Source organism: Polyodon spathula, chromosome 2, assembly GCF_017654505.1.
Source record: "Polyodon spathula isolate WHYD16114869_AA chromosome 2, ASM1765450v1, whole genome shotgun sequence".
NCBI lineage: Eukaryota > Metazoa > Chordata > Actinopteri > Acipenseriformes > Polyodontidae > Polyodon > Polyodon spathula.
This window is the reverse complement of record NC_054535.1, coordinates 19,837,906-19,851,691: the sequence shown is the minus strand read 5'-3', so window position 1 is coordinate 19,851,691 and position 13,786 is coordinate 19,837,906. Positions and strand designations below refer to the sequence as shown.

The following is a 13,786-nucleotide window of genomic DNA, read 5'->3' as shown; positions in this document are numbered from 1 at the left end:
ATCATATCAGCACTGTATGGACACATTACAGTACTGTAATCCAGTGTATTGTGCCTCACCATATTGACTGCTCTAGGTCTATTTCACATATTGTCTTCTTGTCTGTTTCAGAGAGTCCTGGAGCTGGATGCCGCTGCAATTCAGCATGTTTATATTTACATTGATGAGGCTGGCTTCAACCTAGCCAAAAGAAGGGGACGGGGACGGAACACTATTGGCCACCGTGCCATTGTGAATGTCCCTGGACAGCGTGGAGGGAATATCACCATGTGTGCAGCCGTTAGCCAGCAAGGCGTCCTCCATCACCATGCCAACCTTGGTCCCTACAACACCGCCCTTCTCATCACATTCCTGGACACACTACATGGCATCCTCATTCCAGCCGAGCAGAGGGGTGGACCAGAGCAGCCCAGGTATGTTGTCATCTGGGACAACGTGAGGCTGCTCTGGTCCACAACTGGTTCATTGATCACCCACAATTTATTGTTCTATACCTCCCACCATATTCCCCATTCCTAAACCCAACTGAAGAGTTTTTTTTCGGCATGGCGATGGAAGGTGTATGACCGCCATCCCCTCCCATGCATGCCTCTTGTCCAGGCAATGGTGGATGCATGTGGTGAAGTTGATGTGGGGGCATTCGGCGGCTGGATCCGTCACTCCGGAAGATTCTTTCCCTGCTGTTTAGCCAGGGACAACATCGCTTGTGATGTAGATGAGGTGCTGTGGCCAGACCAAAACAAGAGGCGGGATGCAGCCTAATTTCTTTTGTCTTACATTTTGCATGTGTTTTTGTCTTTTTGTGTTTAGAGTTTTGAAAGGATGCGCCACTTTCATTTTTTATTTTTGTACAGAAAACCCTTTATCTTACTGAATGTTTTTCCTGGTTTTCTTCTGTTGGGTATGGAAAGTGTTACATACAAAACACGAGTGTTCAAAAATACTGCATTTTGGAAATAAATGACAATGTTTTTGTTACTGTATTGCATTTGTGTGTGTTTATTTATATATATTTGAGTAGGTATACATTACTGTGACAATTTTTTACAACCGGCTACAGTGTAACACTGAAAATGCAAAAGGCATAAACCTACTGATGGGGTATTCATAGTAGTGTTTTGTGTTGAGCACATCAGTGTGTTGTTGGTTGGTAGACAGATCTATTCATATGACGCGTGTGTGTGTGTCATTTTGATGCATAAAAACATTTTGGAAAGAGATAAAACAGTTTCGAATGCAGTGTTTGCTTTTGCTAGAGATTTGTAGAGTTTTGCATTTTGTGTTTGTGGTTTTGTATTTTGAGTTTTGGGAAAATGAGCCAAAGATTCAGCAAACGTGTTTAAACAATTGGGAAAAACAGGAAATGCCATGTTTGTTCCTATTTTAATATTTAAACATACAAATTTAGATCAAATGAATAAACCCCACAGTTGTTTATGAAACTAATCAATATTGACAAATCAATTTAGAAATACAGCATTTTCTCTTTTTTCTATTACTATTTTATTTTATTGTTTGTTATTTTTTTTATTGTTATTTATTTATACTCAGGGATTTATTTTTAGATAGTTGCTATGTAAGATGCCTACGAGTTGTGTGTTTCTCTCAAGCAGAACGTACAGATTGTGCGTGAACGAGTGATTTAGCTTGCGGTGCCATTTAAACAAAAGCCAAATGTACAGTGCTGATTATATATATATATATATATATATATATATATATATATATATATATATATATATATATATATATATATATACCACACACACACACACACACACAGTACCTGTAGAAAGTCTACACCCCCTTGAACTTTTTTTACATGTTGTTGTGTTAGTCGCTCAGTTTCATGCATTTAAATGAGGATTTTTTTTTCCACTTATCTACATACCATACTCCACACTGTTAAGAGGAAAAAAGCTTTTACTGAGAAATAAATTATATATTAAAAATACAAAACTGAAAGATCATAATTGGATAAGTCTCCACCCCCCTGAGTTAATACTTGGTGGAAGCACCTTTGACAGCAATTACAGCTGTGAGTCTGTTGGGATAGGTCTCTACCAACTTTGCACACCTAGATTTGGCAATATTTGACCATTCTTCTTTACAAAACTGTTCAAGCTCTGTCAAGTTCCTTGGGGAGCATTGATGGACAGCAATCTTCAAGTCATGCCACAAATTTTCTATTGTATTTAGGTCGGGGTTCTGACTGGGCCACTCAAGGACGTTAGCCACCCCAGTGTAGCTTTCGCTGTGTGCTTTGAGTCGTTGTCATGCTGAAAGTTGAACTTCTGTCCCAGTTTCAGCTTTCTTGCAGAGGGCAGCAGGTTTTCCTCAAGGACCTCTCTGTACTTTGCTCCATTCATCTTCCCTTCTATCCCCAAGTTCCTGCCGATGAGAAACATCCGCATAACATCATGCTGCCACCACCATGCTTCACAGTAGGAATAGTGTTCTTTGGGTGATGCACTGTGTTGGGTTTGTACCAAACAATGCTTTGCAAAAAAGTTCCATTTTAGTTTAGTCAGACTACAAAACTTTTTGCCACATGGCTACAGAATCTGCTGAGTGCTTTTTTGCATACTTCAAACAGGATTCAAGGTGGGCTTTTTTGAGTAATGACTTTCTTCTTGCCACCCTACAACACAGGCCAGATTTGTGGAGTACTTGGGATATTGTTGTCACACGCACACTTTGACCAGTGTTGGCCAAAAAAGTCTGTAGCTCTTGCAAAGTTGCCATTGGTCTCTTGGTAGCCTCTCTGATCAGTCTAGTTCTTGCTCAGTCATCCAGTTTGGAGGGACGGCTTGATCTAGGCAGGTTCTTGGTGGTGCCACTTCTTATTAATCATCTTGACTGGGCTCCAAGGGATATTCAAGGTTTTGATATTTTTTTTTATACCCATCACCTGATCAACAACTTTGTCCCGGAGTTCTTTTGAAAGCGATGCTCATGGTTGAGTCTTTGCTTTGAAATGCACTACCCAGCAGAGGGAACCTACAGGAACTGCTGACTTTATCCTGAAATCATGTGAATCACTACAATTTCACACAGGTGGAGGCCACTTAACTTGGTGTGTGATTTTGAAGGTGATTGGTTACAACTGAGCTAATTTTGGATTTTTATTACAAGGGGGGTAGACACTTATCCAACCAAGCTATTTCAGTTTGTATTTTTCATTAATTTCTACAAATTTCTAGAATATTTTTTTTCACTTGGAAGTTGTGGGGGAGGATGTGTAGATAAAAAAAAAAAAAACTATTTAAATTCTGCATTTTAATTCCATGCTATACGGCAACAAAAGGTGAAAATTTTGAAAGGGGGTGTAGACTTTCTATAGACTATATAAATATTAAATATGGACTGGAGAGGAGGGTTCTAGTGGAAAATGTTGACCCGAGGGAAGACTATTGTTACCGACAGAGGGCTATAATGCCAGAAGCCACAAGCAATAGTCTTCCCAAGGGGCATTTAATTGTCCACTATTAGCCTGTAGTACATATCTAATATCAAAATAATAAGATTTCCATTGCACACGAGTAGATGTTAAAACTTCATGCTGATTTGAACTCAGCTCTCACTAAGATAAGCACCAACTAAGACATAGCTTTACAGTAAACTAATGTGATCCATCTGCATCTCCATCCATTTGTGCTGCTTTCCATCTGTTGATGTAGATATCCTTCTGCCTGGTGTTGATGGCTAAAGTGTAATGCTGGCTCCAGGTATCACCTTATTTTGCCTCCCCAGGGCATCGGCACACACAACAGCTGCGATGCTGGCTCCGGGGATCAACCACAGTGTGGTCTCCCCAGAGCATCGGCATGACAACCGTCTGGATTGAGTTAAGTAGGGTATATCTCTGAGGTCTTTAAGTGGGCACTTTCCATCCTTGGTGTTTTGTCAACTAGCCTACGACACCTCAACAGTGATTCTGGCATCCCAGCATCACCCACTTCTGTCCTCCACTCAACTCAGCCCAGTTTACTTACCTGTACATCAGTGTTGCTTTCTTTCTGTTGTGCTTGAGATGCCCAGCCAGAATCTTTCTATCTCAACCACAGCCAGTTGCCTCTCCTTTCTGCTGCTTCAGATAAGTTCTTCACTGCATGATTCAAATCTTGGCCACTGAACCCGACATCTCTGAGAAACCGAGTTGTAGAGTGTGTGACAAATCCTCTACAACCCATCTCCACTGGGTAAACCCAGACACTCTATCCTCGCTGTTCCGCTTCAGCAGTTAGTTGCGCATAACAAAGTTTCTTTCTCTCATTCGCCTCATCCACAGCATCTTTCCATGGCACTGTTAACGCTACCATATGAACAGAGCATGCTGATCCAGACCACAAGACAATGTCTGGTCGAAGGTTAGTGGTTGCAATCTCAGGTGGTAAAATAAGCCATTGACCAAAACCTGCTAGCATTTTCCAGTCTCTAGCAGCTTCCAGTTGTCATGGGTGAGGCTTGGTTTGGAGAGGCAAGATTGGATAGTAAATATGACTTTATATACTGTAAATCAATAAATATTTGCAAGCCTTTTATTAAGCATTTTTCGCATATCAATATCTTAGTGCTGTACATATAATGAAGTAATATACTACTACCAGTTCAACAGGTCGCTAACATTTCTGGAGCAAAGTAGGTTTTATGAGTGTGATTCTAAAAAATACTTGTCAAAAAAATACTCGTGCTCTTTCCAAATCAAAATTAATTCTCAGAAGCTTCCATTCTGAGCAGAATAAAAACAATTATAAAATAGACAGCACAATCTATAGAAGTAAGTAGCATGTTATAAAAATGGATCGCTGGCTGAAGGCAATGCAACATTTCCAAGGGAGACCGTCTGGCAGCTTACAATGTGTAATCTGCAAGTTCCAAAGAAGTAAACTATATCCACTTGTTCAGGCAAATCCCCATCCCTCAGAACAATGACTGGAAACCGAAGACAAAGCAGCTTCAGCTCTAGATGAAACAGCAGTAATTAGTGGTCGAGCTGTAACTTTTAACTTTTTTTCTGCCAGATGTGTGGAAGTCTTGGGAGGTCCCACACAGCACTGGCTTTATGAAATGAGGTGCAGCACTAAACCTCTGATACATTGAACTATTGCTGGACATACCAAAAGGGAAATGTAATTTAAGTATATTAACCAATGAGCCTTGACAAATAAGACATATAGATAGAAGTCTGTACAGTAGGTTTGTTTTCAATGTCTGGAGCTTAAAGCTCACATTTTGCTCAAAGGAACTATATTTTCAATATATTTTAAGAAAAGAGTACATGATGAATGTAAACTCTACAATAATAAAATACAAGTTGCCAAGGTGACACTTGAAAATACAAACAAAACAAATGCAGGAGTACAACTACCTGAGCTGCAGGTCAGTTAGGAGACTTCCTGAAATAACTCAGGTCTATAGAACTGCAATACGTTTGAGCTCTTCAAAATACACATTATTACAGCATGTTTAAGGGAGTGTAAATTATGTTTAGTTTTGTACATGGGAAATTGCATCTTTGTATTGAGTAATTACTTTGAAAGAAGTATGGTTTAGTTGGCCAATTTCCACTTTAGGTTTAAGATTGATTACTGGCTGGTAATCGTTGTTTAGGGATCTTTCCTACCGCTCTGTATTGGAAATCATAAGATCACTTGTACTTCTAATAATAGCAGCCGCATAAACCATGATTGATCATGTGCTGTTCAGAACAGCTCCTGCATTAGATGTGCATGCCTACCATGTACACTGCAGGGCTTTTTTTGCAATTAGTTAGTTGTGTGTTTAATACATTATTTATCTATCTCAGAGTCCGAAAATATTATGAATACTCTTAATTTGTATAAAATAAAAAGAAAATATGTTTGGTAACATAATAAGTGCAAGTAAATTAAATTCTTTAATGTAGGAATTAATTACAGTATTTCTATTGAGTTATACAGATTCCACATTTACCCATAATATCAGACCTCTCAACTCTCCCGTATTCAACGGGAGTCTCCCGTATTTTGGACCTTTCTCCCAGACATCTCCCAGGACAGATTTTCTCCCATATTCTACTGTTAAACCCCTTATGTCAGCAAACCTTTAATGTATACAAAATTAATGGCTGGTGTGTGGTTACTGCAATCCCTGTCTGTACTTAGCAGGGTTTCGGACCCAGGGGAGTCATGTTGCAGGCATGCATTCAGTGCAAAAGACAAGTTCACATACTGTCCAATGCACCTGCATCCCCACCCTCCACTGAAAACTCAATGTTGACAGGTATGTAACACTGTAAACATTTACATAACATGTAAATCATAAAGTCGAAACCTGCTGAATAATGTTACGTTAACATAATGAATTTTCCATATACTTAACTGTCAAGGAAGTTCATGGTTAAATTCATTTTAATATAAACATTTCTCAGGTATTTAATTCTGTTGTCTGCGTGACATGCTGTGGGGGTTGGGTTGTTAACACCGATTCCAGAACATTCTTAACCAGATCCTCTATAAAGGTTGTAGGTACGACACAGGACACAAACTGTGTTAACCCTTTGAAGCTCACATTCCAAAATGTTATCTTATTAGATCTGGTCTCCTAAGGTGTCATAAAACTTGCCAAGCTACAGTGCAGTTTTACCATTATTGTGTTAAAAGTTAGTTAAAATGCTTTAATAATCATTTTTAATTACATAACATGTGGACACAAGTTTAATAGTTATTTTAAGTAAGTTTCCCAATAAATCTGAAGTGTTTATTGTGTTTTAAATGAATATTATAAACTAATAACTATTTTTAAATATTATTCTTTGATTGTATTATGATGTGTTTTATATGCTTGTAACCGTAATTTTGTATAGAGAATGAAACTGAAATTTGTATGCTTCTCCAGTGAATGTAACTGAAATTATATTGAATAGGAGATTTAATTGATAAATCTAAAATCATTTGATAACAAAATAGGCGGATACATTCCATTTCTAGCACACCCTTTTTGTGTGACACGCAACTGTCTGTGAACCAAATGAAGGACTGGCAAGGATTTGTTTACAGTACAAAAGAACGTTTATACATCATGTTATTTAAACTCAAAACAAGGATTTTCACTCTCTCAAATGGTCTCTCTACTCTCTGCTTTTCTCTCTGGATGCTGGACTCTCTCAGGATTCACTCTTTCTTCAAAAAATCTCATCGCTCTCAACTCATCAAACTCTGAAATTATTCACGAAGACGCAATGATGTAATCTTCAAAGCTGTGTGACACTGTGATTTATTAACACCTATTACTTGGAAATATGTATACGAGTGCCTTACGCAAGATTGATAAATTAGGATTTAACTATGTGTGCAACAATTTTAAAGTACATTTATTCATGCATAAATAATAACTATAGGTTCTGATAAGTGAAAAAAACATATTAAAAACTCACAAGGATGTAAGTTAAAGCTGTAAATGGGGCTAAGCCACTGCTGATACATTGAATTTGAAATACATTTTCGGCACTTTTTTTTTCTTCCGCCCAACTCTTAACCCTTTGCGGTCCATTTATTCAGCGTCTGTCAGGCGCATCAGATCTAATTTATTTTCATACGCGCTGTTTAAAAGTAATTTTATTCATAGTAAAACAGGTGCCCTGCCCCACTCCTTGTTCATTGTACTTATAACATATCTCTTCATAGTAGTGCATACTGATAAATCATCTCCTGATCACTCAATTAATGACCAAACTCCTCAATAATGCTATTCAAGTCATTCTTTTATTACTATAACATCTCAAAAAGCTTGTCAAATCTCAGCGATTTTCTTTGAGCTCTTGATGCAAAAGCAGCTGTCTTGTTTGTTTATGTCCGTGTTATGTCTGTGGTGAAGGGACTATGCGTATTACTCAGACCTGCGTTGTTTTTGTTTTTTTTCCGGCTTCTATAGGTCTCTCTCGGCCATTGAATGGTTTTCTCTGCTTTTTCCAGAGAAAAAAAAAACTGCTAAGGAACTGTATGATGCCTTTTTGATGATGTTGGATAGGGTCCGACATTGGACTGGAAAGTAAAAATTGTAATGTCTGACCTGGTCCGACATAGGACCGCAAAAGCTTAAAGGTGCAGAAGCTACTGGGTTGGATCAATTAAATTAAATTTGACCTTGACAATTGTAGTATGAAACACATTTTTAATAGACTAAACTGCTCACTTTGGTTACCATCTAAAGAAATCAGTAACTTTGATTTTTCTTCTGTCCCAAGAGTGTACAATTCTGTATTTTACATTTCAGCATTTTTCAGGAAAAATTTGAAATAGTTTCTAATCCCAACCATACAATTTATTCATTAAATCTCTTAATTCCTAACTTTTAAATTTAAAATCTCAGCTATCCAAGTTCTGCCAATATACTGAAAATCAGTGTTATATTTGCTGGCAGCGCAGTAATGCGACAACCCCGGTGCATGTGCCAAATTTGAATGGAAGGTTATACTGGCTTTACGGTGCTTCTTTTTTGGAGAAATGGGTAGAGTGCTTACCTTCTGGTTAGTGTCAAAGTCACTTCTGATTATAAGTGCATAGATAAGGGGAAATGACACTTTCTTACAGGGGCACAAATACTGTACCTTGTTTGCGAACATCCTCCACAGCATTGATAAGCTCCTCTTTCAGGTCCTGGCTCTCTTTGGCAATCTGCTGTCCTTTTTCCAAGAAGTTCTGAGTGGCCTGCTCCACAGAAGCAGCCAGAACATGGGCCTTCTTGGAGCGTCCCTTCTTTTTGCTGGACGGGCCCTTGTTACTAGTGTTCACCAGGGTAGTAACCTGCAAGATAAAATATGAATAAAATTCATAAGTCATAGCTTGCCGAGTTTAACATTCAACATCTACTGCATGACCTTCCTACTGCAGCGCAATCTAGAGCAAAGACTTAGCTGACAATCTACTTTAGCATATTTACAGTAGTAGTGTCATTAGAAGCCAAAACACAGCTTACTGATTCATTGGATATTAAATGCTCCAAGAACTTCCACAGAGGACTGAACAGCAATTTTGCAATCTGACTGTGAAGGTTAGGATTAAGTTAAAGGTTTGGGGTAAAATGATCATATCAGCTTAAGAATAGGTCAATGTGTGGAGGCTTCTGGAAACATAGAAATTCCTACAGCATTTGGCTCCAGAGGTTGTGTCACAACGGCTATAGACACTGTTTATAACAGATGCATTAAAACACAATGATAAAAAAGATCTCTGTCCAGTCCATATTAATTTTATTTAATCGTAATAACAAGAAGAATGCATTAGTTAAGATGGTACTTTATACACATTCTAAGTTCCCCAAAATAAATATCAGTCTCCTTCATTTCACCCTTTTACCTTAGTTGCTGACGATGAAGCTATAGTTTAACATCCTCTCAATCCCTGTAACTCTCACTCTAAATATATCAAAGCAATTCTTACAAGTGTCTGCTAATTTGCCTTCTGACAGAAATTCTCAACTGAAAAGTAAAAGTGACAAAATTAACTGTATGCATCACTAGCTAAATTTAGGGCAGATGTGAAGCGTTTTCATTAACATTTGAATACTAAAAAAATGCTGATGAATTCCCACAACAAATGGGGTGTAGAAAATGCAATTTGATTTACAATGGTAAACTTGAGTAGCAGAATCCATCATTTTGTTCTTAACAGATTTAATTTTGAGCTATGAATTCCCTTGGTCGATATATTAAGGGTTTTAGTTGAAAGCCAGTTGACCCCTCGGCCACAATATAAAACCTGCAGGTTTGGCTGAATGGGTTTGAGTGTTCAGGAGCGGAGAACTGGAGTAAGAGAGACAGAGTAAAACGATACTATAATAAAACAATTACTACTCATGCTGGAACTACCAACATGATAATTGTTTGTTGTTAATGTTGTTTGTCTGTTTATTTGGGCCATCGCGTCTTTTGTTTTGTGAAGTGTTTTGTTCTCATTTATACCTTTTATTTAATTAATAAAATGCCCAAGCAGCGTTTTCATTCATACCCCAGAGCTGTCTGTGTCTCTTCTTCCGGGTCTGTGAAATCACACCAACCAGCCAGCCTGCCACAGGCACACTAACGCATTCCATTAAAACAAGCAGGGAAAAACATGTATATATTGTAGACTACCTTGTAGGGTACGACTATTTATTCACTGCATTGTTGTAACACAATAGTGTCCAAATGTATCGATGCCAGCAGGGAAATTAACCACGCTTTTACAGAGGACAATCAGGCAAGTTACTACCAAATTTGACAATAATGCCTCCATCGAGCATGACTGCTGCCATATCAGGTGTACTTGTTTTTTTTTCAGCAAACCAGTAAGGCTGCTAAAACTTATTATTATTATTATTATTATTATTTATTATTATTATTATTATCTTATAATAATATCAATAATAAAAAAATAATCATAATATTATCAGGTGAGTCTTTAGCAAGGTGACTTACAGAGACTAGGGTGTGTGCATTATCTACAGAGTCACGGAGACGGAACACAAGGCGATTAAGTGAAGTATACTTTGTCGTTTTCTTATACTATTAAGAATTACCTTTCTTTCAAAGTCACACACAAAAGATAATGCCCTGGATATATTTTAATCAAATGTTGGCGTGATACATGTCGTTTTGTGTAACCATGGATTCATACTGTACAGCTATGGCCAAAGGTTTTGCATCACCTAGAATTTTAGGATTGAGATATAATTTTTAAAAAAAAATGTATACATAATTTAGATATTTTATTTAGCATAAAAAAAATACAAAATGATATCGCAAAAGTCTAACGGAAACCATATTAGAAGTAAAGTATTTCATGTTAGATTTTGAAAGGTCACATTCATTTTTTTTTGTTAGTTTTCCATTATATATATAGTTATATATATCTATATAATATATCTAGATATATACTATATATTATGATATATATATATATTCAAGGTCCACTCATAAAGTGAGTGGTTAAATTGAATAGAGGTTGATTTGCAATGTGATTGGTTTCCACGCAGCGTTTTGTAGTTGTGTGATCCCACTGAAGTGCACTGAAACTATTGTATTGCTTAAGTATTGTATTTAGCACAGTTTAGTATAATAGACAGCTAGCCTATTTGTGCGGCAACCAACCGAACAGCCTCACTACCAAAGAGCCAGCAGTCTAGCTGTGGGAGTCCAACAAGGAGAGACCTGCGAGGAGAGGCTGTTGGAGAAAATTTGAACCTAGCAGCACTCTGGATGACGCCAACTACTAGACAGTCTGTACCCCCCCCCCCCCCACCCCCCCCCCATCCCCTTCCACACTCTCTACTCTCTGGAGCCCTCTGGAACTGTCACTGTTCTGCTAACAAAGCTGATTTAATTTCTGCCTTTGCCTCCCACCACTCTCTCGATTTCCTTGCTCTCACTGAAACCTGGCTCCCTCCTGATAACACTGTATCTCCTGCTGCCCTGTCCTCTCTCCACGGCCAGTCCCACACTCCGAGTCTCACTGGACGGGTAGGTGGGACTGGTCTCCTCTCTCCCTCCTTACTCTTTTCTGTCCCCTGACCTCTCCTCACTCTCTGTTAACAAGTTTGAATTTCATGCTGTCCAACTAACCTCTCCTGTCAACTCCTGCTAATTGTACTGTACCATCCCCCTGGACCTCTCACTCACTTTCTCGATGAACTCGACTATCTCCTCTCCTCCCTCCCCTCTCTGTCTACCCCAACTGTCCTGTTAGGTGATTTCAATATCCATCTCTCCAACTCCGCCCACTCTGCTGGATTCCTTCCTCTCCTTCACTCGTTCAACTTCTCTCTCTCGTCATCCCTCCTACCCACAAAGTTGGTCGTCAACTGGACCTCACGTTCTCCAGGGCCTGCTGCCCCTCCACCCTCTCTGTCACCCCTCTGGACCTCTCTGATCACTATTTCATCTCTTTTTCTCCGTCTGTCTCCTCTCTCCCTACTACATCTACCCCTACTGTCAGCTTCTGCCATAACCTGCGCTCTCCCTCGCCCTCTGTCCTTGCCTCCACCTCTCTCTCTCTCGCACCTCCCTCCTATCGACTCCTTCTCCCAACTCTCTATAGACTCTGCTACCTCCACCCTCGTCTCCTCCCTCAACTCCCTCCAGGGCCACAAGCCCACCATGTGCGACCTGGATGCCCTTCTCTTTCAAGCTGCTGCTCCTGCTCTACTCCCCTTCATCTCCTCCCTTCTCAACACCTCTCTCCTCTCGGGCCTCTTTCCCTCTGCCTTCAAACAAGCCTCTATCACTCCATCCTCAAAAAACCTACCCTTGACCCAACCTCCCTCTAGAAATACCATCCTGTCTCCCTCTTACCCTTCCTCTCTAAAAACCTTCATTGGGCAATACACCACCAGCTCTCTGCTTTCCTATCTAACCACTCTCTGCTCGACCTACTCCAATCTGGTTTTCGCTCTGCTCACTCTACTGAAATTGCTCTCCTGTCTGTCACTAACTCGTTAAACTCTGTTCGTGCTGCCTGTCTCTCCTCTGTCCTAATTCTCCTCAATTTCTCTGCTGCCTTTGACACTGTTGATCACCTAATTCTCCTATCCTCTCTCGCTGACCTGGGAATCTCTGGCACTGCTCTGACCTGGTTCTCCTACTTCTCCGAACGCACCTACCAGGTAAACTTTGACACTGTTGATCACTTTATTCTCTTATCCTCTCTTGCTGACCTGGGAATCACTGGCACTGCTTTGGTCTAGTTCTCCTACTTCTCCGACTACACCTACCAGCTAACCTAGCTAACCTCCACACCTCATCTTCTCTCAACAGGAGTTCCCCAAGGATCAGTCTTGGGTCCTCTAAAGTTCTACTCTTGACACCCGCTCCCTGGGCCCCCTCATCGCATCATATGGTTTATCATACCATTTCTATGCTGATGATGCTCAGATATTCTCCCATGACCCCATCGTCCCCTCCTGTATCTCTACCTGTCTGTCTGCTATCTCCTCCTGGATGCACTGGCATCACTTCAAACTCAACCTCTCTAAATCTGTCCTACTTTTCTTCCCCACCTCATCTTCCCCCTCATCTGATCTCTCTATCTCCATTCCTCTGGAATCTACCACACTCTCTCTCTCCTCCTCAGCCAAGAACCTCAGGGTAACCCTGGAACCATGCCTGTCCTACTCCCAGCACATCTCTACTCTAGCATGCACCTGCTAATTCTTCCTGAGTAACATACAAAGAATCTGACCCTTCCTCACCAACTACTCCATGCAACTCCTCTTCCAGGCCCTGGTACTCTCCCATCTAGACTACTGCAAATCCTTCCTGGCCGGCCTCCCTGCGTTCACCACCCGTCCGCTCCAGCTCATCCAGAACTCTGCTGCTTGCCTGGTGTTCTTTCTGCACCGCTTCTCCAACCTAACTCCACTGGCTCCCAATCACCGCTCGCATCCGGTTCAAGACTCTTGTACTTGCCTACCGATGCCTTGACCAGACTGCACCCAGCTACCTCCACAGCCACTCATCACTCCTTGCACCCTCACCCGAATTCTACGCTCCATCTACACTAGAAGACTGGTTGTATCTCCTCTATGCTCCCTTGCCTCCAGAGTCTGCTCCTTCTCCACTCTTGCCCCGCAGTGGTGGAACGACCTTTCTATGAATATCAGGACTGCCCAGTCACTGACCACCTTCCGGCACTTCCTCAAGACACATCTCTTCAGACAACACCTATAAAGTACTTTAACTTGCAATTATCTGCTCCCTATTTAATCCTCCACTTAAACCAATCTGTAGTATTTTGTATTTCATCTGCACTCGTATCTAACCCTGATGTAA

The 13,786-nt window shown here is 40.2% G+C and overlaps 1 protein-coding gene across 2 annotated transcripts in view; it reads right to left on the bottom strand.

The window, feature by feature from the left end:
- The window catches only part of LOC121331156 (catenin alpha-2-like), a 511,986-nt gene that overhangs the window by 383,943 nt on the left and 114,257 nt on the right, over window positions 1-13,786 (bottom strand). For both annotated transcript variants that reach the window (XM_041278373.1, XM_041278382.1), the window contains exon 3: window positions 8,591-8,786. In XM_041278373.1, coding sequence (XP_041134307.1) covers window positions 8,591-8,786 — 196 coding nt within the window. The remainder of the gene's footprint in view (window positions 1-8,590; window positions 8,787-13,786) is intronic.